The sequence below is a fragment of the Canis lupus genome, chromosome 3 (assembly GCF_003254725.2).
Source record: "Canis lupus dingo isolate Sandy chromosome 3, ASM325472v2, whole genome shotgun sequence".
Taxonomy (NCBI): domain Eukaryota; kingdom Metazoa; phylum Chordata; class Mammalia; order Carnivora; family Canidae; genus Canis; species Canis lupus.
In genome coordinates this window covers 59,162,817-59,189,708 of record NC_064245.1, presented here as the reverse complement: position 1 = coordinate 59,189,708, position 26,892 = coordinate 59,162,817, and the positions used below count along the sequence as shown (strand labels likewise).

Genomic DNA, 26,892 nt, shown 5'->3' with positions numbered 1-26,892 from the left:
GCGGCGCGAGCCCGCGCCCTCCTCCAATCAACGCCTCCCGCCGCCCGCTCGCGGTCTCCCATTGGCCCGCTCCCTCCGGAGGCGGGGCGAAGGGGCCGGGCGTCGGCCTGCCCTTTGGCCAATCGGCGGGCCCACCGCGCGCGCCCCTGGTTGCCCCTGGAAACCCAACAGCTGGCGTCGGGGATCCGCCGGGCCGGCCGAGGGGCTGGGAGATGGACGGCGGCCGCGAGCAGCCCCGGGACCCCAGGGGCGAAGGCGGAGATGTGGGGAGCCTGTCCTCGGGGCCGTCCGGGACCAAGGCCATCTCTGGCCCCCATTCCCCGGCCGAACCGCCGGGGCCGCGGCCGCAGCCGGAGCCGGAGCCGGAGCCGCGGCCGGAGCCGGGGCCGCAGCCGGAGCCACAGCCGCAGCCGGAGCCGGGGCCGCAGCCGGAGCCGGAGCCGGGGACCGTAGAGGTTTCCGAAGGAGGCGCCGCCGAGCACGAGTCCGCCGAGCCCGCCGAGCCCGCCGAGCCCCGGGAGCCGCCGGCTGCCACCGAGGCTGCGGGCGAGGCGGGGCCCGGGGAGTCGGGGGAGCCGGCCGAGGCTGAGGCCGAACCGGAGCCGGGGGAGCCCGGGGAGCCGGCCGACACCGGGCCTGAGGACACAGCCCAGCCGGGGCCCGAAGGCGGGCCCGCGGAGCCCGAGGAGCGGGCGGCGGAGGCGGAGGACACGGCGGAGGGGGAGGAGGAGGCGGAGGGGGAGGGGGAGGCGGGGGAGGACGTGGAGGAGGGGGAGGAGGCGGCAGCACCGGCGGTGGAGGGGAGGAGGAAGGAAGCCACCTGGGCCGTGTCTCCGCCGCTGTCCACCGCCGGCCGGGAAGAGGCTGAGCGAGACGGGGAGGAGGAGGGGGAGGAGAGCCAGGAAATCGAGGAGAGGGGCGAGCGAGGAAGCCCGGAGAAAGACAAGGAAAAGCAGAGCGGTGAGGCTGTGGACGAGGATGATGGGTGGACCGAGGACATGCAGAGGCTGCAGGAAGAGCAGCTGCGCGCTGAGCTCCTGGAGCAGTACCAGACGCTGCTGATGGAGCGCAGCAGCTACCAGCGCTACAACCTGTACCTGCAGCACAAGATCTCTGAGGCGCTGCGCAAGAAGAAGGGTCTGGAAGCAGCCGAGGTGCCCGACAAGGGCCCGGAGCCAGAGGCCCCAGAGAAAGAGCAAGCCTACCTCCACCATCTGGCCATGCTGGAGGAGCTGAAGAAGCAGGGCACAGACGACCTGGACTGGTATCACCAGGAGCTGAGCCAGCTGAAGGAGCAGTGCAGGGAGGAGCTCTCCAGGGTGGAGAAGGAGTGGCGAGGCTTCCAGGCGCTCAAGAAGCAGGTGGTGATGCAGGCCATGGGCAGCTGTCGGATGCGTGGCGGTCGCCAGGCGGCTCTGCGGGAGGTGGAGCAGATCCAGGCGCTGGAGGATAAGAAGGAGAAGGAGATGAGTGCTGTGCGACTAGAGAACGTGCAGCTGAAGCAGAGCCTGATGCATTTTGAAACCCGGATGAGGGCCCAGGAGGACTTGACGGAGGGTCTGCTCCTCATTGATTTTGAGCAGCTTAAGATTGAGAACCAGACCTTCAATGAAAAAGTCGAGGAGCGAAATGAGGAACTTTTAAAACTGCACAACAAGGTGACCAACAATGTGCAAATAATAACCCACGTGAAGGAGAAGTTACATTTTGTGGATGTAGAAAACGCATGCAAGAAGACACAGCTTTTGGAAATTGAGGCCCGGGTGGCCCTGAGGAGGGACATCCTGACCAGGACCAAGCAAGCCCGGGACTGCCTGCGGGTTGACAACACCAAGCTGAACCAGAAATGTGGGCTTCTGGGCAAGGAGCTGCTCCTTCGGGACATGGAAGAGAAGGTGGACAAGACGGAACTGCTCAAGCAGCGTTTAGAGTCCCTGAAACGCCGTCACGCAGGGCTTACTATGTCCTGCAGGGGCGTGAAGCAGAAGATCAGGGAAGCCAAAGCCTTTCTCCCATCTTAACACTGACGATGGGAGAGTCCCCAGAACATCTTTGATCTCAGCAACTTTTATCCTGAGTTAACTTTTATTCTCCATGTATGGCCCTTCTTTAAAAGGCCTGTGATCCTGGGACTGGAGCTATATTTTGCATTAATCTCATCATTTTCAACCTCTAAATGAGTCCCGAACAAAACTGGGTTAGTAATCGGTTTTACGTGGGGTTGAGTAAAATGTAAAATAGGTCCAGAGAAACAACAGGGATGACTTCATGGACCTGGCTGCTCATAAAAAGCTATCAGAAGCCTTTTTGTATCTGAGCAATTCCATAATCTCAAGGACCTGATCCTGAGGAAAATTGTTCCTCTTCCATATGTCAGAGGGTTCTACAAATGGGCAGGGGACCAAGAAAGTTCCTGTGCATTAAGTGAATTATTAAAGCCCCTTTGAATTCATTAATGTAGTCCTGAGTCGCATCCTCAACTCAAAGCTCGCTAATTTCCTCAGATGAATCTAACGTATGTAAGCAGCACCAGCTTTGAGGTAATGAACAGGATGAGGCAGACAGGAGAAATGATAACTAGGAAAAGGAGCTGAGGTTCATCTTTCCTTTTTCCAGGAGAGGAGGCTCGGTCGGCTTGACCGTAAACGTTTGTTTCTGGCTCGACGACCATCTGCGATTCTAATGAAACGTTTTCTTGGATCTTCTAAAGAGACGCATTTATCTATACAAAAACATGACATTTTGTTTTCCAATGAAGACAAAATGATAATTGTATAGTGTTTGGTCAGGTGCAAAATATGCAGAGTAGTGACTGTTGACTGTAAGCCTTTTGTTCCGGGCAAGATTTTTTTGGACCTTGGCAACAGGACCGCACTCCGCACATGATTTTACTCTGTATCAAATATTAAAATGTCTGTTATTCCTTGTGTCAGTGTAGGAAATACCTGATAGGTCTACCTCTTTAATCCAGAATCAGTGATTACATTTCCAGTTTTCCTTGATGCTCTTGGAGCTAGGGGCCTGTTTTCATTTCTTTTTCATTTTATTTTTTATTTTTTTTAAAGGAAGTTTTATTGTTTTTTTTTTTTAATTTTTATTTATTTATGATAGTCACACAGAGAGAGAGAGAGGCAGAGACACAGGCAGAGGGAGAAGCAGGCTCCATGCACCGGGAGCCCGACATGGGATTCAATCCCGGGTCTCCAGGATCACGCCCTGGGCCAAAGGCAGGCGCCAAACCACTGCGCCACCCAGGGATCCCTCTTTTTCATTTTAAATTGAACTTTAGGACGTGCAGATTTGGGTTCAGAAGCATTCTCCCATCCCTAAGCTTAAGTAGGTCCTAAGAAGGGTGATCTAGTTTTTGGTGCTGAACACCTGTAAAGAATGGTAGGAAGCCCCCTCTAGGCAGATGGGTCAGTTCCTCGGGAGAATGACACAATTACTTTCTCTTTTAGTGATGCGATTGTTTCATAAAATGTGTGTTCCCTTTGAAGCCAATAAACGACTAAATTCCTTTTCTGACTTTCATAGCTTGGATACACTACACTCATTTATAGGATCACACTTACCAACCACACAGACGTAACAATGAGGGGTGTAAAACGCATCTACTTCCCGCTCCCATCATCTTTCTCCTCTACAATTGTCATCTTCCCTCCACCCTGTTCATCAAGTCCAAAGGAAAGTAGGAAACCACCCCCAAATACAGCTCTATTATGCCTCCTGCCAAAAGCTGCACAGGCCCAGGGGGTTCTTGTGGCCGGGAAGGCTTCAAAGTGAACCTGACAATGTGTTTGAGGCCTTCCCCAAGCAAGCAGCTGTCATTGCAAGACCATCTGTCCCTTTGGTTCACTAGGGGGAGAGCAGGTATTTTCAGCTGACCTTGCCCCACTGGCCATTACCCAGCCTGAACCAAGCACTCCCTCACCAACCTCGAACCCGGAACAGACAGGCCTCTTGAGAGCACAAGATACAGCGACAGATGAAGCTGGCATTGCTTTCAGCTGCAACATTACCAGTGTTCTCTCAAATTACCACATTATCTCATGCTAGAGATGTTACAATTAATTAGAAGATAAATAATCTTCTGTCGATTACTTCATAATGAGGCTCCCTCTAATTAAATTACAGGAAAGCTCCTGATCACGAAATAGCAACCCATTCATGAAGTGTTTCTTTACCTCGCCTCTGAGGAAGGATGCCACAGACACCACCCCTGCCGCCCCAAGTCTTACTGGCGTGCCCCATCCCAGTCTCCGACCCACTGCTTTGTGACTGTGTGCTTCACCCACTGGGCCCCAGTGAGACAGAGGCCCGGGAAGTAAGGACTTCCATTCTCCCTCGGAGCCAGCACGATGCCTAGCACGTAATCATAATCAATGCTCAATAGTTTGTTGGCTTATGAACACGCCAACGTCATGGCATTCTCATTTTCTGGCCCTAAGTGTTGTTTGAATGCCTAGGGTAGGCAGCTGCTGCTAAGTCCTATATGAGACAAAATAATCACAGGTAGAAAGAGGAGCTCTCCAGAAGTAGAACCAATGAGGAAACAGTCCATTCTAGCAGGTAGCCTCCCTCCCTCTAGAAAGATAAGATGGGGCAGCTGGACTAGAAATCTCTGAAATCAAAGGCTAAAGATTTTTGTCATCTCCTTGCCAATAGAGAGGGCCTGCAAAATAGAGGCACAATAAAATCTGAGGCGTTACGTGAAACGACTGTGTTTTTTTTTAAGATTTTATTCATGAGAGACACAGAGGCAGAGACACAGGCAGAGGGAGAAGAAGGCTCCATGCAGGGAGCCCGATGTGGGACTCGATCCCAGGTCTCCAGGATCATGACCTGGGCTGAAGGCAGCGCTAATCCACTGAGCCACCCAGGCTGCCCTCATGACTTCTTTTTAAAATTGGTCTGAGTTGGAAGTGTTCCCCTCGGTGTCACGGGCAGCTGTCACAGCAAGGGCAGGAAGGGAATCACAACCTATGTACAATTTGCGAAGGCATCTGAAAAGGAAACCGCTTTCATTGGTAGGTGAAAGTTGTTTCTGGTGACTTACCACGTTTGAGATTTTAAAATTACCTAAGTGGAGAAACCTGCTTTTTCTGTAAGTTGGTCTGAAGCCATAATTTAGATTTTTGCCACTGATTGGGGATGCCTGTCTGATAAAATCACAGCAGAGTTAACACACCTCATTTTGGAACTTCTATTTTATTTTTTTTTAAAGATTTTATTTATTCATGAGAGATACGCAAAGAGAGGCAGAGACACGGGCAGAGAAGCAGGCTCCTTGCAGGGAGCCCGATGTGGATCCCAGACCCCGGGATCACGCCCTGAACCAAAAGCAGACGCTCAACCACTAAGGCACCCAGGCGTCCCCCTCCCCCAACTCTTTAACTGATGCAGGCTTCTAATATTTCACCCAAAGGATGCCAACGATGAGTACAGAGGTGCCTCCAGGAAGAAGACAGGGTAGCACTTGCAAATAAGGCCTTTGGAATCAGGCTGACCTGGCTTCTCATCTCCGATTGTGACCTGGGCCAAACACTTCACCTTTCCAAACCTCAACATGTCCCTTGTAAAAAATGGGTAAAAATTTATAAGAATCAGTATGTGAAAAAAAGTAGCTCTTCCCCAGGTGGTGAAATTACCATTTTCATTCTCTGTATTTCCAAATTAAATACAATGATCGTGCATTTTTAATAATTAGGGGGAAAATAACAATTTTTAAAATTCCTAAGTTCAAGAGTTCAGATACCAAAAGTTGACCTGTCAAAAGCATGATTCTAGCCACCTATGGTGATGGGTTTCTCTTAACGACACAATTCATTTTTTTAAAAATATTTTTATTCATAAGAGACACAGAGAGGCAGAGACACAGGCAGAGAGAGGAGCAGTCTCCATGCAGGGAGCCCGATGTGGGACTCGATCCCAGGACCTCAGGACCATGCCCTGAGTCAAAGGCAGATGCTCAATCACTGAGCCACCCAGGCGTCCCTAATTCAACACCTTACTCTAATCCTCACCAGCCAGTGGATGGGTGCTGGTACCCTTTTTACCTCTGGTTACAGAAAAGAAACAAGAGGGTTAGAGAATTTTAATATTCCTGTTCTGACCTCAAACTGAATGAGACCTGCAACAGTCGTTTTTGACTGGAGCAGCTTCTACCAGGAGCTCCAGAGTGGTGCCAAGAAGCCGCAGGAATGGTGTCTAAGAGGAATGGAGAGACTCGGGTCAGGCCAGGGGGGCAGTTGGCCACTGCCCCTCCCTCCACGGGCTCAGGCATTCTGGGAGAAGGGGCCTGGTGTGGCCGGGCCCAGGGGAGCAGCAACCTTCTAGAGCAAGCTGGCTGCAGGTGAGGTGGTGCTCACGGAGGGGCTGCAGGTCTCTTGGAAGCACCTGGGGACTTTCAGTGGCAGCGAGCTCCTGCCTGGGTCCCGCCTTGGCTCTGAGGCTTCCCTCTGCCGACCACTGGCTCATCTCAAGGTCCAGCTTGGTCCCTGCCCTGGACTGGGGCAGAACCCTGTTCCCTCCCTGGGCCTTTGTGGCAGGCTCCACACTTCAGGTGGTGGTCTCTTAACTGCCGGCCCCCCTGGTTTCTCTTGGGAAGACAGTCCACAACCTCTACTCCCACAGCAGGTGCATCCCCAAGGCCCTCCCCGCGCTGCAGTCATGCGTGGCTGCGGCCTTCTCAGCAGGCTGGCGCCCTGCACTCAGAAGGGGTTCAGGTGAATGAATCCAGGCCTCGCCCCAAACACCACCCTTGGGAGTTGAGGCCAGGGAGAGAGGAGGAAGGCTTCTAAAGGCCCCAGAGTAAACCCGCTCCCTGGGGAGAGGTCGGGAAGGGCTCAGGAGCCAGCAGGCCTGAGTCTGAACCCCAGCCCTGCGGCTCTGTGGCGGCCGGAACCCTAGCAGATCAGCTGTCCGCGTCACACCTCTGAACAGGGACAGTGTCGGAGCTGCTGTGGAGAGAAATGAGGCCAGTCGCACATCTGAGCCAGGCCTGGTGCGGGTGGGGCAGCCAAGTCCCAGGACACGGCTGCTGTCCAGCACGGCCACCCTCATGGGCCACAGCCTCTCGCAGTAGACCAGGGCTGCCAGGGGATCCCCTTGTGAGAAAGATGGGAGCCCTGTGCCAGGGGCCCAAGACCTGGGTGCCAACACCCTGACCGGAGCTGTGTCGTCTCTGGGGAGGGTAGGCCGGGAGACCCGTCACGGAGCGGAGGGTACTGAGTTCCCCAGCATGGGCCTAGGCCTCCTGATGCAGGAGGGGCAGCAACGCTTGGGCGCACAGTGGAGGAACAGGGACTCCCCAGGGGGACCAGGGGACAGAAGAGGTGGCAGCAGCCCTCAGGGCTCCACGTGGAACCTTCGGGCTGGGACTCAGCAGGCTTCTCCCTGGGCCTCCAGCACTCAGCCCCAACAGCTGGCACAACAGGCACCGGTGAGACACGTGACCCCTCGAACCACTCTGCGCTCACAGCCACCATTGTGGGGCAGCAGAGCTGGGGTGGGGGGCACACGGCCCAGGAGCCCACGGTCATCACGGGTGCTGGGGGGCTGCCCAGGCCTGGAGCAGGTTCCCAGGAGAGTGAACAGCCCAGTGGCTCGGGGGGCTGGGCAGCGGGATGGGTGGCGGCCAGCCTAGCAGACACAGGGTCCCCAAGTGGGAGGTCCCTTCAGCTTGCAAGGGGCACGCTCAACTCCCAAATCCCTCCACCAAATTAACATAACCACCTTTTTTATTTAACTGGGCAAAACCAGTGGGTTTTAAAATAACGCGACACTCAAAGTCACATTTGCCATACTCAGAAGGTGAGAACGTCAATTTCAAACCAAACTGCAGTGAACATAGGTAACAATTTTACATGACTTTTATTTAATAAAATCACGTATTTACAATTCAAAAAGTCCTAATCGGATAGACTTTACTAAATAAAATTAAAGGTTAACTGTACAAGCAATTAAAACATGATATGTAGCAAGTATTACCAGGAAGTTTCTATCAGCAAACTATTCAAAATAGTCAAAAACTGAGCAGTTAAAAAGTACCTTTGAAAGTGAACATTGTTTCTAGATGGGCTTTCAGGGGCTGGTGGGGACACGCCTTCGACTAAAGTGCCGATGCACAAGGTCCCGACCCCGAAGTCCCGGAGTCTGACAGTCGGTGGCGTGGGACAGGGGGCGGAAAGTGCAGACTTCAGGGGGCACGGCCTTTCAGTTTGCTCCCCCATTTTCCTAAATGATAGCACGAGCCCAAAAGAGGTCGAGCCCAACAGAGGTCGTAACAGAGCAGCACTACCCTGTGCCCTTGGTAGCCCCCCCACGGAAAGGGGCCACACGACCCCAACGCCCGACCGCTGAGGCGGACACAGCAAACCGGCAGGACCCCATGCGTTCCCTGAACATCAGGTCACGCGAACCTCTTGTGAACCAGAGATTTGGTAAGTGTTCCAGATTGGCACGGAATCCTGTTTAAAACTTTAATGCATACGTGGTGACGTAAATCCCCAGAGACTTATGTCAAACTGTCCGACAGAAGTGTTAAGGGCTGGGTTTTGAACGTGCGTGACGTGCCACGAACGTGGCCCTGGCGGCGTTGCTTCCTGTCCCGACTTAAGAACATCTGTATGTACAGTAAGAAAATATATACACCTTTCAGAACAGAAAGCCTACGTCCGGAAGGACGCTCGGCACGCGTGGGAGGAAGGGCCATGCCCGGGCTCGGCGGGGTGACATTCGGCATGTGGTGGCTGCATGGCAGCGCCTGGATGCGCCAGCCCTCGGTGAAGACGGGATGCCTCCTCCGAGAAGCCAGGAGGGTCGGCGCTTACGGGCTGAGGCAGAACGTGGATCTGAGATGCTCTGCAACCTCCCTGGAAAACTCAGTGGAGAAGACCGGGTGGGGGCAGGGGTGGGGTGATGACACACAAAAGGCCACTCCAGAAAACAGGATGCACGGCCGTGGTGGACAGAGAAAACCTAGAAGAGCAAGCCCACAGACAGGCCCCGGCCCCACCCTGCGGGCACTCCACACGTCAGCACCCAGAGTGAGTGTCCGGGGGACCCCCCACCCCCGGGGAGGGTGCAGCCAAGGGGTCTCCCGAGCACTCACGGAGACCCACACACGGACAGAGCGGCGCGTGCAAGCAGGTTTCCAGAGTCGCCTGTCCTGGGGGCTCTCAGCTGTGAAACCTATTCATGTCTCCAAATCCGCATGACCAAAGCACTTACAACACAATTGTTAAAGTTAGTCAAGGAAAAGTTTGAACAAGAAGGTTGTTGAACCTGGGGGAAAACCAGCTAAAACAGGGAGAGGCCGACAGGACAAACAGTGGGGGCCGACAAGGCCGTCTGTGCGCTGGACTGTGCGGCCCGCTCCTCAGCCCTCACGACAGTCTGCCTGTAAACCGGATGCGTGAGGAGGGAAGCACTGGTTCTCAGGACTGGTCCTGCCATTCGGGTGACAGAGGGGAGAGCAGCATTCGGTGAGAGCAAGGGCGCAGGCTGCCCCCGCCGCCCCGGCCTCGGCAGACAGGACGTGCAGGGGTCTGAACCCGTCTCCTGTCTCGGGCCTCGGGTGCAAGCAGCTTTTCCTGTTCAGGAGACAGAGGGAGCAATCTCAGGGGGCAGAGCAGGGGTCCCCCGGAACCTACATGGCCATTCACAGCCCTCGTGCTGTGATTCTGTCAAGGAGACCATGAGAAAGGCCCACTGAAGGTCGCGTGGAATCCCAAGGAGCCCCGAGCACTCTGAGTGACCGCCCGGTGGGAGCCCATCTCCCGTTCATGCTATCTTTGGTAGGTGGGCTTTAAACACGGGACCTCCGGCCCCAGGAAGATTCTCTCGGTAACTAAATCAAGCACTCCTTCCTCACTCAAGTATGTCAATGGGCCAGTACGCCTCCAAGGCCTCCTAGGTAGCATTTCTCACGCACCCTGGCTAAGGAAGACTGTAATGTACTTTTCATCAGTTGACATAAAAGCATGACAATTTAATTAACTTTTGTGAAGGGGGGAGGAGGATTAGCCACGGCCTTCGTTTTACACCATGCAGACTACGCAGTGTTGGCCGTGGTCAACACCAGCTCATTGTTCCACTGAGCTTCTTAAGGCTAAGCCTTGGTTTAATTCTTTAAAGTTGTTTGTTTTGTTTAAGGCCAACTCCAGTGTCCGGATCAAACATGAAAAGAGCCCATTCCTCTCCACGGTCCGTGTGCCTGCCTGAAACGACGCAGGTGCCACCTGGAGATCTGCTTGCTTTGGGGCCGAGTGCGAGTCTGCCGGCCGTCTCAGTGTCGGAGAGACGGGCTTCCTTTCTCCGTGTCCCGACTGTCTTTCTGCAGTGCGGTCAATACCTGGGGATCATAGAGGAGACGTCCGTGGGTGATCTGCAAACACACTGAACACAGGCCTTGCCAGGAGTGGTGACAGGATGCGCAGCCTCCTGGCTGGTCTCTGCCCCCCCACCCCACACTTCTGCTGTTCCCCCGTTCCACCTCCCACACCCACAGCCAGAGCCCTCCTCTTAACGTGGAAATCCAACCGTGCCATCTGTGGCCCAATGTCCCACAACCATGTCCCACTGGCTGCTGCAGAGACATCAGCACACGGCTGCAAGGCTCTCCTTCCACAATCTGGCTCCAGCCCCTGTGCTCACCACCACCCAAGCCAGGCTACCCACTCCCAGACAGACGCTGACAAGTGCCCCTGGGCCTTTCCACACAGCTGCTCCCCTGCCTGCCTCTCCTCTTCACCAGCCAACCATGTGTACTTTTAAGACTAACAAACGTGGGCTCTTCTCGAGCCCTCCTGGGCCTTCCAAGAGTGACTGAGTTCCCAACTCTGCTTTCCCAGCTCCTGGCTAACAGTTTTACTTTCAAGACACATCCTCCTCTGACCACTTAAGAACAGGAATGGTGCTAACACGGGCTCTGTTTACTGAACACACAAGAGGGGCACCTCTCCAGGGACCTCATGCACAGCACCTGTCAGCGCACACAAGCTGAGGATGGTTAACACCTCACAGTTAGGCACCTAAGCCACGGACATTTACAGGAGTGGCTGCTCTAACAGCCTGGATGCATTCAGACCTAGGCTGGTTAGAACACAAAACCAAGCAGTAACCTACCAGGTTACCACTATGTCACTTTAACTGAATTACAAATTACAAAGGGTGAAGAGAAAACACTTTATGTAGGTTTCAGATAAATCGCACAGAAGGGAAGTCCCCTCTCTACACCTAAGTCAACGGGACTGCTAGGCAAACATACACACTTACTTACCTTGTAAAGCTTTAGCTCTGACCTAAAGCGGAGCATTTAAGGGGAATGTGTACAGACCACAAGTCTCATGGAGCCTAGCACCGTATAAACTCCTTGAAGCCCACCCTCGCCCCCACCTCCACCCCCACCCTCAGGCTGACTCCCATCATGATCCTGTGATCAGAAAATGCCCTTCGATCCAATAACCGCTGAGCTGGTTTTTTAAATTAATTAATTAATTAATTATTAAATATTTTATTTATTTATTCATGAAAGATAGAGAGAGGCAGAAACCTAGGCAGAGGGAGAAGCAGCCTCCATGCAGGAAGCCCGATGTGGGACTCAATCATGGGACTCGATCCTGGAACTCTAGGATCAAGCCCTGTGTCAAAGACACATGCTTAACCGCTGAGCAACCCAGGCGTCCCTCTGAGCTGGTTTTAACCAAACCTTTTATCTTGTTCCTAAAACACAAGGGAAACAACAGGCCTGGGTTTACCCCTGCCCTCTCTGAGTGCCTGTGTGGGGGACATGTGGGGTGGGAAGACCAGGGACAAGGAGAGGCAGGTCAGCGGACAGGAGACCACACATGAAATCATGGTGGTAACCAAGCTACATGTGGAACAAAGGCTGTCAGGAAAGGCCGTGGCCCTGCAGCAACTTCAGAAAATCCCCCCTAAGCAAGTGAATCATGGAGCCCACAGCATGCCCTCACGCACAGGCAAACTTCAGAGGCATGCCACCCCAGGCAGTCACCTTCTTGAAACTCTTAGTAATTCTGGACAATGGGTCCCAGATTTTCATCTTGTATTGTCCATTGGTTTCTCAACCACAGAAAGGCTCTTTCTCCCTCTTGCCAGATCTCTAATAGTTATATAGCCATTCCTATTCACACATGAACTGACTGAATTTTTTAAGTTTTATTAAGATAGAACTCCTTACCATATAATTTGTCCATTTAGAGTGTACAGTTCAGTGGATTTTAGTGTATGCATCGATGTGAGCTAAATTACCATGGTGGTCTGTTTCAGAGCACCTTCACGCTTCGAGAAGAACCCTGTAACCTGTAGAGCTCCACCCTCCCTGCTGGCCCCATCTCGCCCACCGCCTGACAACCATTTGCTGACCTCCTGTCTCAAAAGATGACCCTGTTCTGGACTTGCCTACAGATGGAATCACAGAGCACATGGTCTTTAGTGTCTGGCTTTGTTACTTCACAGGGTGTTCCCAAGGGTCATCTGTGTTGTAGTATGTGTTGGGATGTCATTCCCTTTTATCAACAGAATGTATTTTTAATATTTCAGAAATGCAAATCCTATCGCCCAAGCACAAAACAGTGCCTCCTCTCCCTATCCTAGTATTACCCAAGGTCAGCAGCCGTGCTTCTTCCCCAAAGACCCAAACAGGGAGGGAGTCAGCCAGCCAGAGAGAGCACCATGGAACAGGACAGGAAGGGCCAGCCCCAGGGCCAGGATAAAAGGGCCCAGGTGAGTGAGGACTCTCTGGTTCATGAATGCACTGAACTGGACATGCTATGTAAATTACATCTCAATAAAGCTGCTACTGTTATAAAAATGGAGAGGCTGCTAAAGACATACAGCCTAATGGCCTATGAAGTTCTCATATCTAACAGTCACCTTACGGGAAACAAAGTTTTGGAGACCACATTAACACCACCACCAGGATACAACCACAAGATCCAGACTCAGGAGACGCTGTAGGACAAAGAACTGGGTCTTCAATAAATAGAGAACAAGCGATACAAGGAGAGATCAAGTGATCTATATATTTAAAAGAGACTAAAAGGATCTTTCCATTAACGACAGTGTGAACCTTATTTGGATCTTGATTCAAACAAACTATAAAGCCACTGACACTTGAGACAGAAGTTTGAAACCACCTGCATATTTGACAAGGGCATGGGGTCTGTTATCTGTTTTACTCTATATTAGTATGATTTAAACTCTCCCACTAATAAAAAAAGGTCAGCAAGGGATAAGCTGTTTAGCATACACAGGAGAGTACAAGCCTCCATGGTCTCCAACCACGACCTGATGCCAGACAAGCTCTGAGCCTAAACGGGGTCACAAAGCAAGCCTTGATTTTTGTTTTGTTTTGTTTTTTTTTTTTTTTTGTACCACAAAGACTTGGAACCAGAAACACTGGCCAATCCCCACAGGAGACAAAGCCTAGGCAGGACATCCAGAGGAGATGAAAAGAATCTAGAAGAAGCAGGCCCAGGCTAGACTTGCTCCCACACCATCAGCTGGGCTGCAGCTCCCCTGACTTTAGCCAGCAGAGGGCCAGCCCAACATTTCCCCCCAGGGAAGCCTTCCTCCAGCCCTCCAGCGACCTCCCTCCGTGGGTCTTCTTTATCAGTGATGGGGGACAATCTCGCCACCCTGCCCCAGGGCAAGCAGGGGGCAGGGAGGGGTGCTTGGTCTACAAAACGCCTTCTGACCTGTGGATAGCACAGGGATGGCAAGTGAGAAACCCTGACCTCCCAATGCCACTGCAGGATGGGTGGGGAGGCTTCTGTTACCCTCCCTCCATCTAAGGGACACTCAGAGAAGGAAGGACTGCCCAAGACTGCGTGCCGGAGCCAAGCCTCAAACCCAGGCTCCTGGCTCCCAGTCCAAGAAGGATTTTATTTAGAGAGGGCTCTTTTCTCAAAAGGCACTTGGAGAACTAATTCTCCGTCATGCTACAGAGCCAGGCCACTCTACAGGGAAAGAGGGAACAAAAGATCCATTTACCTGAGCCCACTTCCGGTTTCGACTCTGCATCTGAATGGTTGCTATGGAAGCAAACACCTCCTCTGCAGGCAGGTCCTCTGGGAGCCTTGTCAGGAACTGGGCTATGTGAATGAAGTCCATCTTGGTCAGGATGTCCTCAAACAGCTTCAGGATGCCCAGGGCCGTCCGGAACAGAAACCCTTCCCCATCACGACAGAACACATCCCATATGCGACAGGCCAGATCAAGGGGCAAAGACTTACTATACAAGGTAAAAATCCTGGAAAAAAAGTTTGAGTTTTTCAGGTCTGGGATGGCACAAAGAGCTCTGAATTCAGGTGTAATCCAGAAAAATGCTCTTAGTTACTTTCATACTTAAGACACACAGGTTGGGGGGTGGGGTGAGGTGGGCAGGCAGGAGGCCTGCATTCGTTCGGAAGGCCAATTTTATAAAAAGACATTCTCAGCTTTCACGCAGAATCCCAAACACTGTGCAATTTCTGAATTGCTGATTCTGTTTACATCCATATGCAACAAATATTTACCGAGACTCTACCATGTGCTTACGCTGTAGTAGGTGTGGGACACAAGGTTAATAAGGCAGACAAAAAAAATAATAAAATAAATAAATAAATAAATAAATAAATAAATAAAATAAATAAATAAAATAAATAATAAAAAATAAAAGAAAACAATAAATAAATAAATAAAATAAAAAATAAAATTAAATAAATAAAAAAATTAAATTAAATTAAATTAAATTAAATTAAATTAAATTAAATTAAAATAAGGCGGACAGACCTTAGAGTCTGAGAGGAATAAAAACAGTCAACGGAATGTACTCAGTGTACGTAGGTACACCTCACTTCTAAAGAGTACAGCATACTTTTCTCCCACAACGGGTCTGCAAAGGAACAAAGCAAAACTGTCCAAATAAATGTGAATGTAGATTACAAGAAACTGATCTTCTATTTAACAATGCAAACAATCAGATGAAAAAATGAAATGCGGATATGCACTATCTTAAAATGTGATAATCAGCATCCAAACTACCAAACAAACACAATCCTGGGTGATCGAGTGTATCAGCAGGTTTAAGCATTTTTTTTAAGATTTTATTTATTTATTCATGAGAGACACAGAGAAAAAGAGGCAGAGACACAGGGAGAGGGAGAAGCAGGCTCCATGCAGGGAGCCCGATGTGGGACTTGATCCAGGGACTCCAGGATCACATTCTGAGCCAAAGGCAGATGCCTAACTGCTGAGCCACCCAGGCATCTCCAGGTTTAAGCATTTCTAATCTGGAATGTGCCTGTGTCACAAAGTGAGGCAAAGCCAGGCTGGGACAAAGGCCAAACTAATTCTCTGTGAACCCATGCTCCTTCCTCGACTGTGAAGCACAGCCTGGGTGCCGTCCTCAGGGTGTCTGCTGACCCCCGGACCCGCCAGATGCTCCCTCTGCCCCTGGTGCTGATCATAACGTGTGTTTGCTCTGGTCCTCCCCATGGAGATGCTCCAGAGCAGGGACCCTGGCCAACTCCCTCCACCACAGCATCCAGCACAATACCTGGTATCTCTGCCGAGGAAGTAGATGGGTGGACACGCTGCCACTTGGCTCTAGGTGTCCTAGATGTTAGTGGATCTCACCATGTCCTCACTAGCGGCAGTGCTCACTAGAAGTGGGGATTCTCCATTGCGGCCTTTCCGCCAGGACCCAGAGGGACATTTAACACGGTCAAAAGCACATGTTCAACACAGCATGCTAGTTAAGACCCCAAGACATGCAAGGCTATCAAACTCCAGTAAGACACTTAAGGAAGGCAAACCAGTTTAGATTTCATTCAACTCAGGTGATGAAGTAGCGAGACAAATGCCAAAACCCCTACGTCATAAAAACAACAGCTGACCTTAAACTGAGGCCCCACTATGTGCTGCGTACCACATGGGGCACACCAGGAGCACACCTAATTCAATAGCTAGGACCACTTTGGGAGGCGAGTTCTCTTCGCTCACCTTACCTGAGGGAACGGAGTCCCCGGTGCTGCCACCCATACATTACTGACAATATATAAAACATGAAAAAGAACTAACCAGCCCATGATGCTGTCTCCCACCTGCCAGCTCATCCATGGAAAGCAAACCCTTAACCTCTTAAAAGCAGAGTCTCACGTAAAAAACAATCAGAAAACAGACAAAGCTATAGAGCAAAGAAGAGAGAAACAACAAGAGAAATGGCGGTGATGTGAAACTCTCGGGTTCAGTTTCACGTATGCATCTCCACAAATTACTTCAGACGTCCTGAACTCTGTAAAGTTAAAAACGCCAGTCAATGCCTACCACGCACCCCTGCTCCATCCTCACATCCATCCGAGGCACCTACTGTTTCTCCATGAGGCAAGTGCCCAGACCTGAGCCCTTCTGATGCCAAGCAGCCAGCCAATGCACCCATCAAAATACCTTCTGAAGCCTACTGCCACATGCTCATCACTGTTCTGAGGGAACAAGCGTACGTGGCATCCAACGAAATGGACCAAGCTCCTGCCCTCCAGAGCAGAGGGGATAAAGTGCACGATAGGTCAGATGGTGACAGGCACAAGCAGGGAGAGGCAGGGCTGCCAGCCTGGATGTGCATGCAAGTGTACGCACACACACACACTCTTCGAAAGAGGATGGTCTAGGAAGACTGTGTCACTGTGAAGTGACATTTCCATAAGGCCCTGAAAAAGAGGCTGCAAGCCAAGGGCAGAGGTCGAGACAGCGTCCAGCCACAGGAAGCAGGGAGCTCCCAAACCCCGAGGCAGCAGTAAACCTGGCACAGCCAAGAAAGAACATGAACCCACTGGGCTAAAGGCAAAAAGAGCGGAGGACAGAATACACGAGGATGCCTGTGGAGACCAGGCCCAGCACGCATGGGCCTCATAGACTGCTGTAAGGTCCCATCCACTTCATAGGACAGCCACCCCAGACGTGGCCAGAGCAGAGGGACGCTGGACTCCAAGGTGGACTAATCTCAGGGGAAATGCAACAGAGTCATCATGGTGTCTAAAAGTCAGACATCCAAGTGGCTACATGAACCCATCATCTGTTTATGACCTGGAGATCGGGGAGGGCTCTGGGCTGGTAACAGTCTGTGTCGATGGTACCAGAGGCAGTACCCCAAGATCAGAGAGGGAAGAATGGCAATCGCTGAACGGATCACCGGTATGTACTTCATTACAAAGTAAGCTTGACCACACTTCTATTATCTACCGTTTCATGGACCAACGTGGAATTGTAAGGCCTCGAATGTTACCTCTTAAATAAAATGTGCCTTTTATTTATTTACTTTTTAAGATTTAATTTACCTATCTGAGAGAGAAAGAGAGAGAGAAAGAGAGTATATTCACATAGTGGGGTGGGGGGCAAAGGGAGAGGGAGAAGCAGGCACCCCTCTGAGCGGGGAGCCAGATATAAGGCTAGATCCCAGGACCCCGGGATCCTGGCCTGAGCAGAAGGCAGATGTTTAACCTATGGAGCCACCCAGCCACCCCTAAAATATGCCTTTTAAAGAAAACATTTTGGGGGGCACCTGGGTGGCTCCATAGGTTAAGCGTTTGACCTCAGCTCAGGGCATGATCTCAGGGTCCTGGGAACCAGCCCTACACAGGGTTCCCTACTCAGCGAGGAGCCTGCTTGTCCCTCTGCCCCTCCCCCAGCTCACATGTGCATGTGCTCTCTGTCAAATAAATAAATTAAAAAACAAGTAAGTAAAGAAAATAGAACATTTTTTTAAAGGCCCTCCCACTCCTGGAAGGCCATTTCCTGGACCTTGGGCTCAGTGGGCTTCCCACTCGGTGCTGGCACTGTGCCTTCATCTTTCCCAGCAGTCACTGGCGGGCCCACAGTGTCCCTAAGATAGCACAGTCCTGGCACCAAGCAGCTCCTCCACACCTAGCCCTGTGATTGCCACCCGGACCCTGCCATCTGCCTCCTCACTGCTCCCTCTGAGCCCGTAGATTCTGCAGGCTTTCAGCAACCAGGGCTCACCCCTTGCCCCCTCGGGAGCCAAGGGTCACACCACTCTGTCCCCTCCTGCTCTGAGACAGACATCTCTGGCACCTCCCCCTCCTCCAACCCTCCTCCCAGCAGCACTGCTCACACAGAGAAGGGCCTCCTGCCGCTCCTCACCTCCCCCTTCACTGGAGACCACTTCTGAGCCCACACTTTCAGATACTTGCCTGCATTTTAAACCCCCTTAGATTAACCTCCACTGTGAAGAGGACACTGGACCGCTCATCCTCTGCTCTCCTCCAGTTGTTTATGCAGGCACCACGCACACAGCTGAAGAGGGCCCTCAGCAACCCTGCCACCAGGCTCTGCCCTGGTCCCGAAGCAGCCCTGGGACTGGGATGGGGATGGCTCCCACCAGGGCAGCAGGAACAAGAGGGCTGCCCTCTGCACAGGGGCCCCTAGCCCTTCCCATTTCCAGCCCTTTGAGTGCCCTCACCGCAGCCGGCGCACTTGGCTTCCTCCTGTCAGACTCATGAGTGCGGGAGAGCAGGGCCCAGGGGCCTGCCCAGGAGTCTGCGGGTTCTCCTCCTGGAAGCAAGAGAGAATTCAAGGCTGCTTCTTCCCTGGACCACTGTGCGTTTTTGCACTTTACAACAAAAATGGTAACTTCAGGTACAAATTCAACTAATGCAAAATAATGTATTTCTACGTTGAGGAATGAAAGAAGTGGCTACGGGCTTACAAAAGATACCAAACATGGCTTGCGTGCATCTGTTTCCCCCATGACGTGTGTGGGAGCACAGGTTGGATTCTTCCTGCCAAGCCCTCCCAACTTCCAGAAAACATCTTTATCTGGATGTCTGTTCTAACTGCTTGTTTGAGCCTGCACGAAAGTGTGAGGGGGTTCAGGAGGGGGAGCAGGGGGCTCCACTACTCCCAAAGCCTTCACGGAGGCCAAGGCTCATTCTCAGAAACCAGCCCTCCCCTGATCTACTCCCTGAGCAGGTAACAGCTGATGGGGGCACCGGCATCCATGCTGAGCGCTATTTTTATACAATCTACTAGGCTTATCCAATTTCTCCTCACAGCATCTCCACGAGGGCATCTAATCATCTCCACTTTACAGACGAGGAAACTGCAAATAAAGGGAGGCTGTGGGAAGTGGATTTGAGCCTGAGATGGAGGCACCATCCAGCAGCCTTCCCTGTGGAGAAGCCACAGATTGACGCAGATTCCCAGCCGTGCCCACCGTTTCCCAGGTTATAAGCCTCTGCCCCCAGAGTTGGTCTAGGAAGTGCTCCTGAGCCCCTTCCCTGCCTGTGTGCTCCTGTGTTCCTAACAGAGACAAGCAGTTACACTAGACACCGCCAAGTAAGATGATTAGAGTTTCTGAGGATGAAGACCTTTAAATTCCAAATAGGAACTACATTCATTAAAGACTCAGTCTCAACTCAGTTATTAAGTCCAGCCCCCATCCCCACCCTAGAAGCAGTGAGATCCACCTCTGTGCCCCCAGAGCACCCTCTGGTGGGCACCCCCACCCCACCCCCAGCAGGCCCAGCACAGGAGCTCCCGCACCACAACGCAGGCCCTTCTTGCAAGAGGCTTTCCACCACGGGCTCACAGTCCGCCTCGTCCTTCCACGCACACATACACCAAGGCCCTGGTGTGCACCAGACTCAGGCCCCTGCTCTTGAGGAGCTCATGGGTGGACCTGTCACCTCAAACTCAAAACCTACAAATGAAATGAGTACAAGATGCCACAGAAACTGCAATCTGCTAACCATACCTCACCCTGAACCCTTCCTTCAATGCAGAGATTCAGTGTTAATGCTGGGATCTCCTATGACCCCCCCTCCCCCGACACTAATAATGACATGGAAGGTACTGCTGGATTCTTTTACTAATACAAGATCATTTACTCCAAAACCCGTTTGCACCACCAGATAATTCTGCCCTTCTACAGCAAGGGGAAGACCCCTTTTTCCAGAAAGGCAGCACTGGCAGGAAAATTCATTCTCAGCCGGGAGATCTCTGCGCCAATGTTCCCCAGCACCTGAGCACACCTTTGGCTGGATTCTGTGTAATTTAAACCCAGGAAGGCGCCCCTTGGGAACAGATGCATTCCCTGATCTAGGACTTGGAGCTGCACACGGGGCCAGAGACAGGTGACCCAGAGGACACTGACAAAGTTCAGCCCATGACCAGAAGGGCAAGAAACAGAAGCTGCCCTCAGAGGTCAGTGTTGTGATAGAGGTAAGCAGAAGGCACAGCAGTGGTGGGGAGAGACCAGAGCATTCTGGAGGAGTAACTCTCCAGCTGTGCTGGGTAATGGCCAATAAAGCTATAAAGCAATAATCCATGGGGCAGAGAAACTGTCCTGCGAATGAAGCTGGAGTGATTCCCAGCTGGCCTCTGGTGGGTGGAAAGGAGGCAGGAAAGGAGATTTTGTCATCTTCGTGCCCTCACAGCTCACTCAGGACACTCAGCCAGCCAAGGCACACAGGGTGGGTGCAAGAGGCTCAACCCTCTGACACTGGGTAGGAACGAGAGGCTTCGTCCTCAGGCAGTTGGTAAATGGAAGCCTAAGCCCTACCTTGTCTTAAGGAACCCATGCACTGTGCAGGTCCACCCGGCGCAAGCAATTCCAACGCAGATCCCTGCTAAAGGTGAGGATGAGGCTCTGGGGAAGGTGGTGGAACAGAGTGAAAAAGCAAAGGCTCTGGCATCTGACCAACCTGGCCTGCTCACTCCGGGTGTGACTGGGCAGGGTCCCACTGAATCAGCAGCCTCCTCTGTGCTAAGAGGTATTTACACCTGCTGCAGACACTGTGAAGACAAAACCAGCAACGAGTGTCTCTGCAACGTCAGCTTCCAGGGCAGGTCCTGAGCACGCCCTGTTCTGTCCCTGGCTTCCTCGCCACTGCCTGGAGTGCCCTCTGGGACAGGCCCCAAACACCTCCACGGGGCACTGAAGACAGCTCAGCCCAGCATCTTTGGCAGTGGCCACCTCACGGCCTGCCGTTCACTACTCCTGAGTGGCATCAATTCCTGTGGCTGCAGCTCCAAGCTCCAAACCCTCACTCCCGGGAGGTCTTCAGTAGACCTATAACAGTCTCAAGGTTTAGGAGAAAAGCAACAAATGACAAGAATCCTGAAGGTTCATTCCTAAGGTTGCAGTCAAGTCTGCTTTATTTAGGGACTGGGCCTCGTTTCAGATGATCAAAGATCAAAGAACCTCCAAATGTGTTCCTAGCAGTTTTAGATTCACTGTACACAGAAGTGTTGAAGCCCAAATGGGCCTTTTAGCCAAGTGGCATCTTTTTTCCTGCAGAGCCCCTCCATAAGCCAGGCGACAAGGACTGGGGGTGTCACCTTATAAAGCCCTACAAGGTTAATCATAATCACTGCAGGGGACAGGGGAGCAAACGTGCTCAGAAAGGATTAAAGCCCACCACTAAGGCCACGAGGCAAGTAGGAGGAGAGGCTAGACCAGGCCTAAGGGTTCCAGAACCATCTCCTCCCACTATCCCTCCACAAGTCTGCCCCTAAACACCAGTATTCTCTGCAGTGACAGCCCACCCCTTCCTCAGCATGAAGATGTGCCTGGCCTACTGTTCTGCCCAGAACTCTCTAAAGCCTCCTACCTGTTAGTCTACTTAGATGTCCAGCAGGTACCTCAAAATCACTGTGTCCCAAATCAGATCCATGAACAATGCTGCCAAACCTGCAAGCCCCTTACCAGCCGGACACTCGAGCGCAGATGATTCTCGGCCTTCCCTCACACGACTGCAAAGTCTCTCCAGGTCCCACAGCTCCCCTCTCTGCTCCCCACCATCCACCTGCTCCTAAGCCTCAGTTCAAGCCCTGCTCTTCTGGCCTTCACTTGTCCCGGTCTCTAGGCTCCCCTGGCTCCCAAGTAACCTAAAGCTCACTTCTAGATACAACCTGCCTCCATCCTCACCCTGAGCAAAAGCCTGCAACCATTCCTTCGGCCCCTGCAATCTTGCCCAAGCTCCCTGGCATGGGACCTAAGTCACATACGATTTGGCCCCCTGGCCTCCCACCCGCCTTTCTCACCCTTTACATTAGGCTCCAGCATCACCAAACTGACTGCTACAGCCATGCTAACTCTGGACCACCATATGTTCACATCATGCCTCGGCTCAAATTCCTGGGTCACCTCTGTGTACTCTAACCCCTTAGCTGGGGTCCAGGGCTCTGTCCGTCTTCCCTGCAGACAGAGCTCCTGACAGGCAAGCACCATGTCCTGCTTCCCACTCATCACTAGATCCTAGCAGAGGGCCCAGCACAGACCCGGTATGTAGTGGCATCTCAATTAAGGGATTAATGGCACTCAGAAAACAAATAGGTCCAGGACACTGTTTCTCTCCTTGAGGGAGTAAGAAGGCTAGGGACAGTCACAGATGATAATAAAACAGGCCTAATAGGGCCCAGATGACTAACTGTGCAGGAGCTTGAAGAGCTGAGGGCACTGCAAATGCAGGGCAGTGGGGAAGACTCTAAAACAGGATGTGGGAGGGAGTTAAGCTGAGCCCAGAAAGCTGGCAGTGAGGACATGAAAAACAGGGAGATGAGAAAACACATAGAAAATTCGATCTTACCAATCAATTAGGTAGATGTCTGGAGTTAGGTTGTTTTTCTTGAAATGAGCAAATAATTTCGGCAGATTTTCTTCAAAGAATACCTCAAATGCAGCAAAATATGTCAACATCTGGGGAGATAATGTGAGACATACCAATAAACCAATGATCACAGGTTTCCATTTTACAGAATAAAGGCCACATATAGACACTTTTGGAACAGAACAATTGTCTCCTGCAGCTGCTAACATGTCTTGATTAGAACTCCTCACTGGGCTCAGGCAGTTTCTACCTAAGCCCCTTTCCTACTCTTCACAACAATGTCACTAGCTACATCGCAGTGTTTCCTCAACTTACACATAAGACAAGTGAGGTCCAGAGCAGTTAGTAACTTGCCACTGGTGTGCAGCAAGGCTGGGATTTGAACAATGCCTGTCCCACAGCAAAGGCTGGGTCTTGGTGGGCCTGCTCTTCTCTAAGAATGACCAACTGCCTACATAACCCGAGAAAGCAGGCATCCCTGGCACACAACCATGGCATATCCAGAGGGAGTATCATACTGGCACGTATGGCATAGGCTAAGCTACTCTGGCCTCAAAACGCAGCTCTTTTAATTCAGGTAAGGGAGAAAGCATTAAGGAAAAGCATTCAGAGCCTGTATTTTACCGCCACAAGCTTTTCAACTCCTAGAGGGTTTGTAGGAAAATAAAACACACTGAGCAGGGGAGTGCTGCTGAAAGAGAAAGAACAGCTACAATGGGATTAGGAATGACACACACTGGAGCGCCAGCCCATTTACCACCTGGATGCATGTGGGCAAATGGCGACTCTTGGACTCAGTGAAGGGATGGACTATAAACCAGTGGGTCCCAGCAGGGGTGCGGGGAGGACTTTGCCTCCCAGGGGGACATCTGACAATGAGGACATTTTTGATGGATATGCAAGGCTCCACTCGGCAGCCAGTGGATAGAGGCCAAGGATGCTGCGAGCCTCCTCCGGGGCCTAGGACAGCCCTCCATAGTGCTACTGTCGGGAGACCTTGCTGTAAAGAAGGTCCCACTCAATGCTACTATGACTCTGATCTTTCCTTAAAAATACATGTGAAAATTCATAAGCATGGTTTTTATCATATGTTTTGAAAGAGAAAGGTGGGGTCTTATCTTTACAATTAGGAGATGTTAACATAAAAATCATTTTATTATATAAAATAAGCATTTTCCTGACTGAAAATCTGTAAATATTCCCTGTGAAAAAAAAACTTCAGAATTACAGAAGCAAAGACAACCATCCACAAATACTATTAACATTGTTCGTTTCCTTTTATTGTTAAAAATGGTAGCACCTGTTCTAGTTCAGATACTTTTGGAAAAAAATTAGCTTTTTCATTGTACATATTTTCCCACAATATAATGCTTTACAAATATCAGTACCTCACTGGATGTGGCACCAGATTTCATTATTTTTTAATTCTAGTACCTTAACATACAGCAATATCTTATTTTCAAAAGTACAATACAGTGAATGATCCAACAGTTCCACACATTGCTCGGTACTAAGTGCTCTCCTTAACCCCCATCACCAATTTCCCTATTCCCCCACCCATCTCCCCAGAGTAACGACCAGCTTGTTCTCCAGTTAAGAGTCTGTATTTTGTCTCCTCCCTTCATTTGTTTCTTAAATTCCACATGAGAGAAATCATATGATATTTGTCTTTCTCTGACTGACTTATTTCACTTAGCCTAATACCCTCTAACTCCATCCATGTCGTGGCAAATGGCAATATTTCATTCTTTTTTATGGCTGAGTAATATTCCGTTGGATATACACACATTTTCTTCATCCATTCATCAGCTGATGGACCCTTGGGCTGCTTCCATCTTTTAGCAATTATTGATAATAATGCTATAAATATCAGGCGCATATGCCTTTTGAATTAGTACTTTCCCATTCTTTGGGTAAATATCCAGTGGTGTGATTACTGGATCATATGGTAGTTCTACTTTTAGTACCTTGAGGAAACTCCATACTGTTTTCCAGAGTGGCTGCACCAGCTTGCATTCCCACCAGTAGTGTAAAAGGGTTCCCTTTCTTCCTACATCCTCACCAACACCTGTTGTTTCTACTGCCAGATTTTAAAGAACCATCTGCCTCCCTCTAAACCCCCATTTTAAAATGTTTTCATTTTCACCATGAAAGATAATTTTAAATTATAACAGTTATAATTATGTAACAACCATCTTTGTGCATTATGCTTTGTCCATACTTGTGACTTTCTTAGAACTGATTCGCACAAGCAGAATTGAATACCCGTGCCATTTACCACTGATACTTAAAACCAAACTGTCTTCCAAAAGGCCTCTGCTAATTTATATTTCCCTAACAGCCACCATTTTCACAGCACTGTTGAAATGCTACTTTTTAAAAAATGTATGTACTGCCTGACCAAGAAATACTCAAGAGTCCTTAGAATATTAAGGAAGAAATACTCCTGAGATTGTCTTGAAATACTGGTGACAATTATCAGCAAATCATCAGCAAATCCAGCCAATGAGCCTGTAGAATGGGCGACCCTCCTGGGCTGGAGAAAGCTGACAGGCTTAGGAAGCAGAATGGGTTGGGCTCCCAGCTCTTCTACTCACCAGTGATGTACCTTATGGGTCATGTCATTTCTGAGCCTTGGTTCTTCATCTGTGCCACAAAGAAGACCCACCTCCAAGAACAAGTCAGGGGCCTCCCAGGGCAACTCCTGTCAGCTCCTTCCTGTTCTGTGTCTACAGCACTAAACTGAACACACTATCTTTGTCAGAAAAAGGAGCTGGTCCTAACCACATCTCTTTCCCCGTAGGAGCGTACTACGTGAAGCAGAGCCCCCATGTGACAGTGAGTGGCAACAGAGGTGTATTACACACTGTTCTGTGCAAAGCACTCCTGAGCCTCTGCCTTGACACAACGTGTGCATATTCGGGCAGGAGATGCCCCTCCTCCCTCATTTAAAGGACGTGTTTTCAGAAATACTTCTGAAGGAAGAAGGTATTAAGAAATGGCTATTAACTGTGTGTTTGGAAAACATATTCCTTCTCCCTCTGAAAAGACAGAATAATTAGCCACTCAGGCTGTGTGGAGACAAATATACCAGGGATACTCACAAGGCCATGGTCCACTCGGAAAAATGCCATTTGACAGGGTTTATTCAAAAGATTAGAAAAAGCAATGAAGGCATCTGCAGTATCTAGGTTCAAGATCAACACTGCCGCTATAAAGGACATGCCCTGGACCTAAAGAAGGAGAGAAGAGGGTATTAAACTCACAGTAGCCACTGCTGCCAAAACAGCTCTTTTACGTGACTAATAAAAGTGGAACCAGAACACCCTCATGCTAGGAGGGCCCATGTAGCCAACCCCCACCCCCACCGCCACCTGCCCATCACTGACCTGAGACCTCAGCAGCTCTGGCCTATCCTCCCTCAGACTGCTCTGCCACATGGGCCACAGTGCCTGCACTCCCTCTGCCCTGCCGCCATCCACATGGAAACCCATAAACGCATTTGGCATTTGAGAGCCTGCCCTCCAGCACAGACAGTGCCCCGCTGCCATGGAAATGCGACTCTTACCTGATGCATTAAATCTAAAATCATGCACACACACATCTGCTAAGCCAAAGAAACAGCAGCAGCACAGTCAATGGTTACTGCTTAAAGGCTTTTCTGATTAAATTATAAAAAAAAATCACATGCAAGAAATTATAAAGCCAATTACAATGTGATTAATGTCACAGAGCGGCCGAATTGGCTCAATCCTTTACAAGAAAATGGAGGCAACTCCTTTACCACTAAACTCTCCATCCCTCTCAACAACAACAAAAAAATGAAGGCACTCAGCCTGACATTGGCAGCTAAGTTGTGCTGGGCCATATTCTGACTCTTTTTAAATGGTAACATTATAAAATATTGAAAAGGTTCACTTACATAACCCACATCCGGTCGGTAACAAGTATAAGCGCCCAAAATACTGTGCAACATGTCATGATATGGACCACCCTAAAAGGATCAACACACCAAAACACGTGCGTAAGTCTGGTTAGTACTCAGAACATTTGACACTGTGCTGCTGGTCACACCAGCTGCTCACAGAGGACGAGCTGGGTGCCAAGCGTTATGCTCACAGCTCTGCGCGTGCTGCAGAGTTCAACAAGTTAACGAGCGAGAGAGGCTACAGCTCAACCTACAAGGCTGCTTGGAGAAAAGCTGCTGGGTCAGGCCTGAACACCTCGCTAGGAAAACAGACTTAGCCTGGCTCCTGTTGCG

The 26,892-nt window shown here is 50.8% G+C and overlaps 3 protein-coding genes across 13 annotated transcripts in view; 2 read left to right on the top strand and 1 right to left on the bottom strand.

Annotated features, from left to right (window-relative positions):
• PPP2R2C (protein phosphatase 2 regulatory subunit Bgamma) overlaps positions 1 to 26,892 on the top strand; it is a 947,578-nt gene that overhangs the window by 318,822 nt on the left and 601,864 nt on the right. The gene's annotated exons all lie outside the window — the stretch shown is intronic.
• On the top strand, positions 87 to 4,715 carry CCDC96 (coiled-coil domain containing 96). The gene is made up of 2 exons (XM_049107695.1): positions 87 to 713; positions 762 to 4,715. The coding sequence occupies exons 1-2, from the start codon at positions 213 to 215 to the stop codon at positions 2,019 to 2,021; spliced, it is 1,761 nt and encodes a 586-aa protein (XP_048963652.1). The 5' UTR covers positions 87 to 212; the 3' UTR covers positions 2,022 to 4,715.
• The window catches only part of TBC1D14 (TBC1 domain family member 14), a 107,291-nt gene continuing 88,252 nt past the window's right edge, over positions 7,854 to 26,892 (bottom strand). For 5 of the 11 annotated variants that reach the window (XM_025438397.3, XM_049108020.1, XM_025438398.3 and 2 more), the window contains 5 exons: positions 26,554 to 26,625; positions 25,736 to 25,864; positions 22,611 to 22,720; positions 14,017 to 14,275; positions 7,854 to 10,354 (listed from right to left, as the gene is read on the bottom strand). In XM_025438397.3, coding sequence (XP_025294182.1) covers positions 10,289 to 10,354; positions 14,017 to 14,275; positions 22,611 to 22,720; positions 25,736 to 25,864; positions 26,554 to 26,625 — 636 coding nt within the window. In that variant the 3' untranslated portion in view covers positions 7,854 to 10,288. Of the gene's footprint in view, positions 10,355 to 14,016; positions 14,276 to 18,481; positions 18,574 to 20,723; positions 20,815 to 22,610; positions 22,721 to 25,735; positions 25,865 to 26,553; positions 26,626 to 26,892 lie in introns of those variants that run through there. The other 6 variants (XM_049108019.1, XM_049108023.1, XM_035714631.2 and 3 more) reach the window with 4 other exon arrangements.

What these genes read in the sequence shown, in the direction of transcription:
- CCDC96 (XM_049107695.1), top strand. Translation starts at nt 213, where the DNA reads ATGGACGGCGGCCGCGAGCAGCCCCGGGACCCCAGGGGCGAAGGCGGA. An exon ending in CGGCGGAGGCGGAGGACACG is followed by an intron (nt 714 to 761) that starts GCGGAGGGGGAG and finishes GCGGGGGAGGAC; the next exon opens with GTGGAGGAGGGGGAGGAGGC.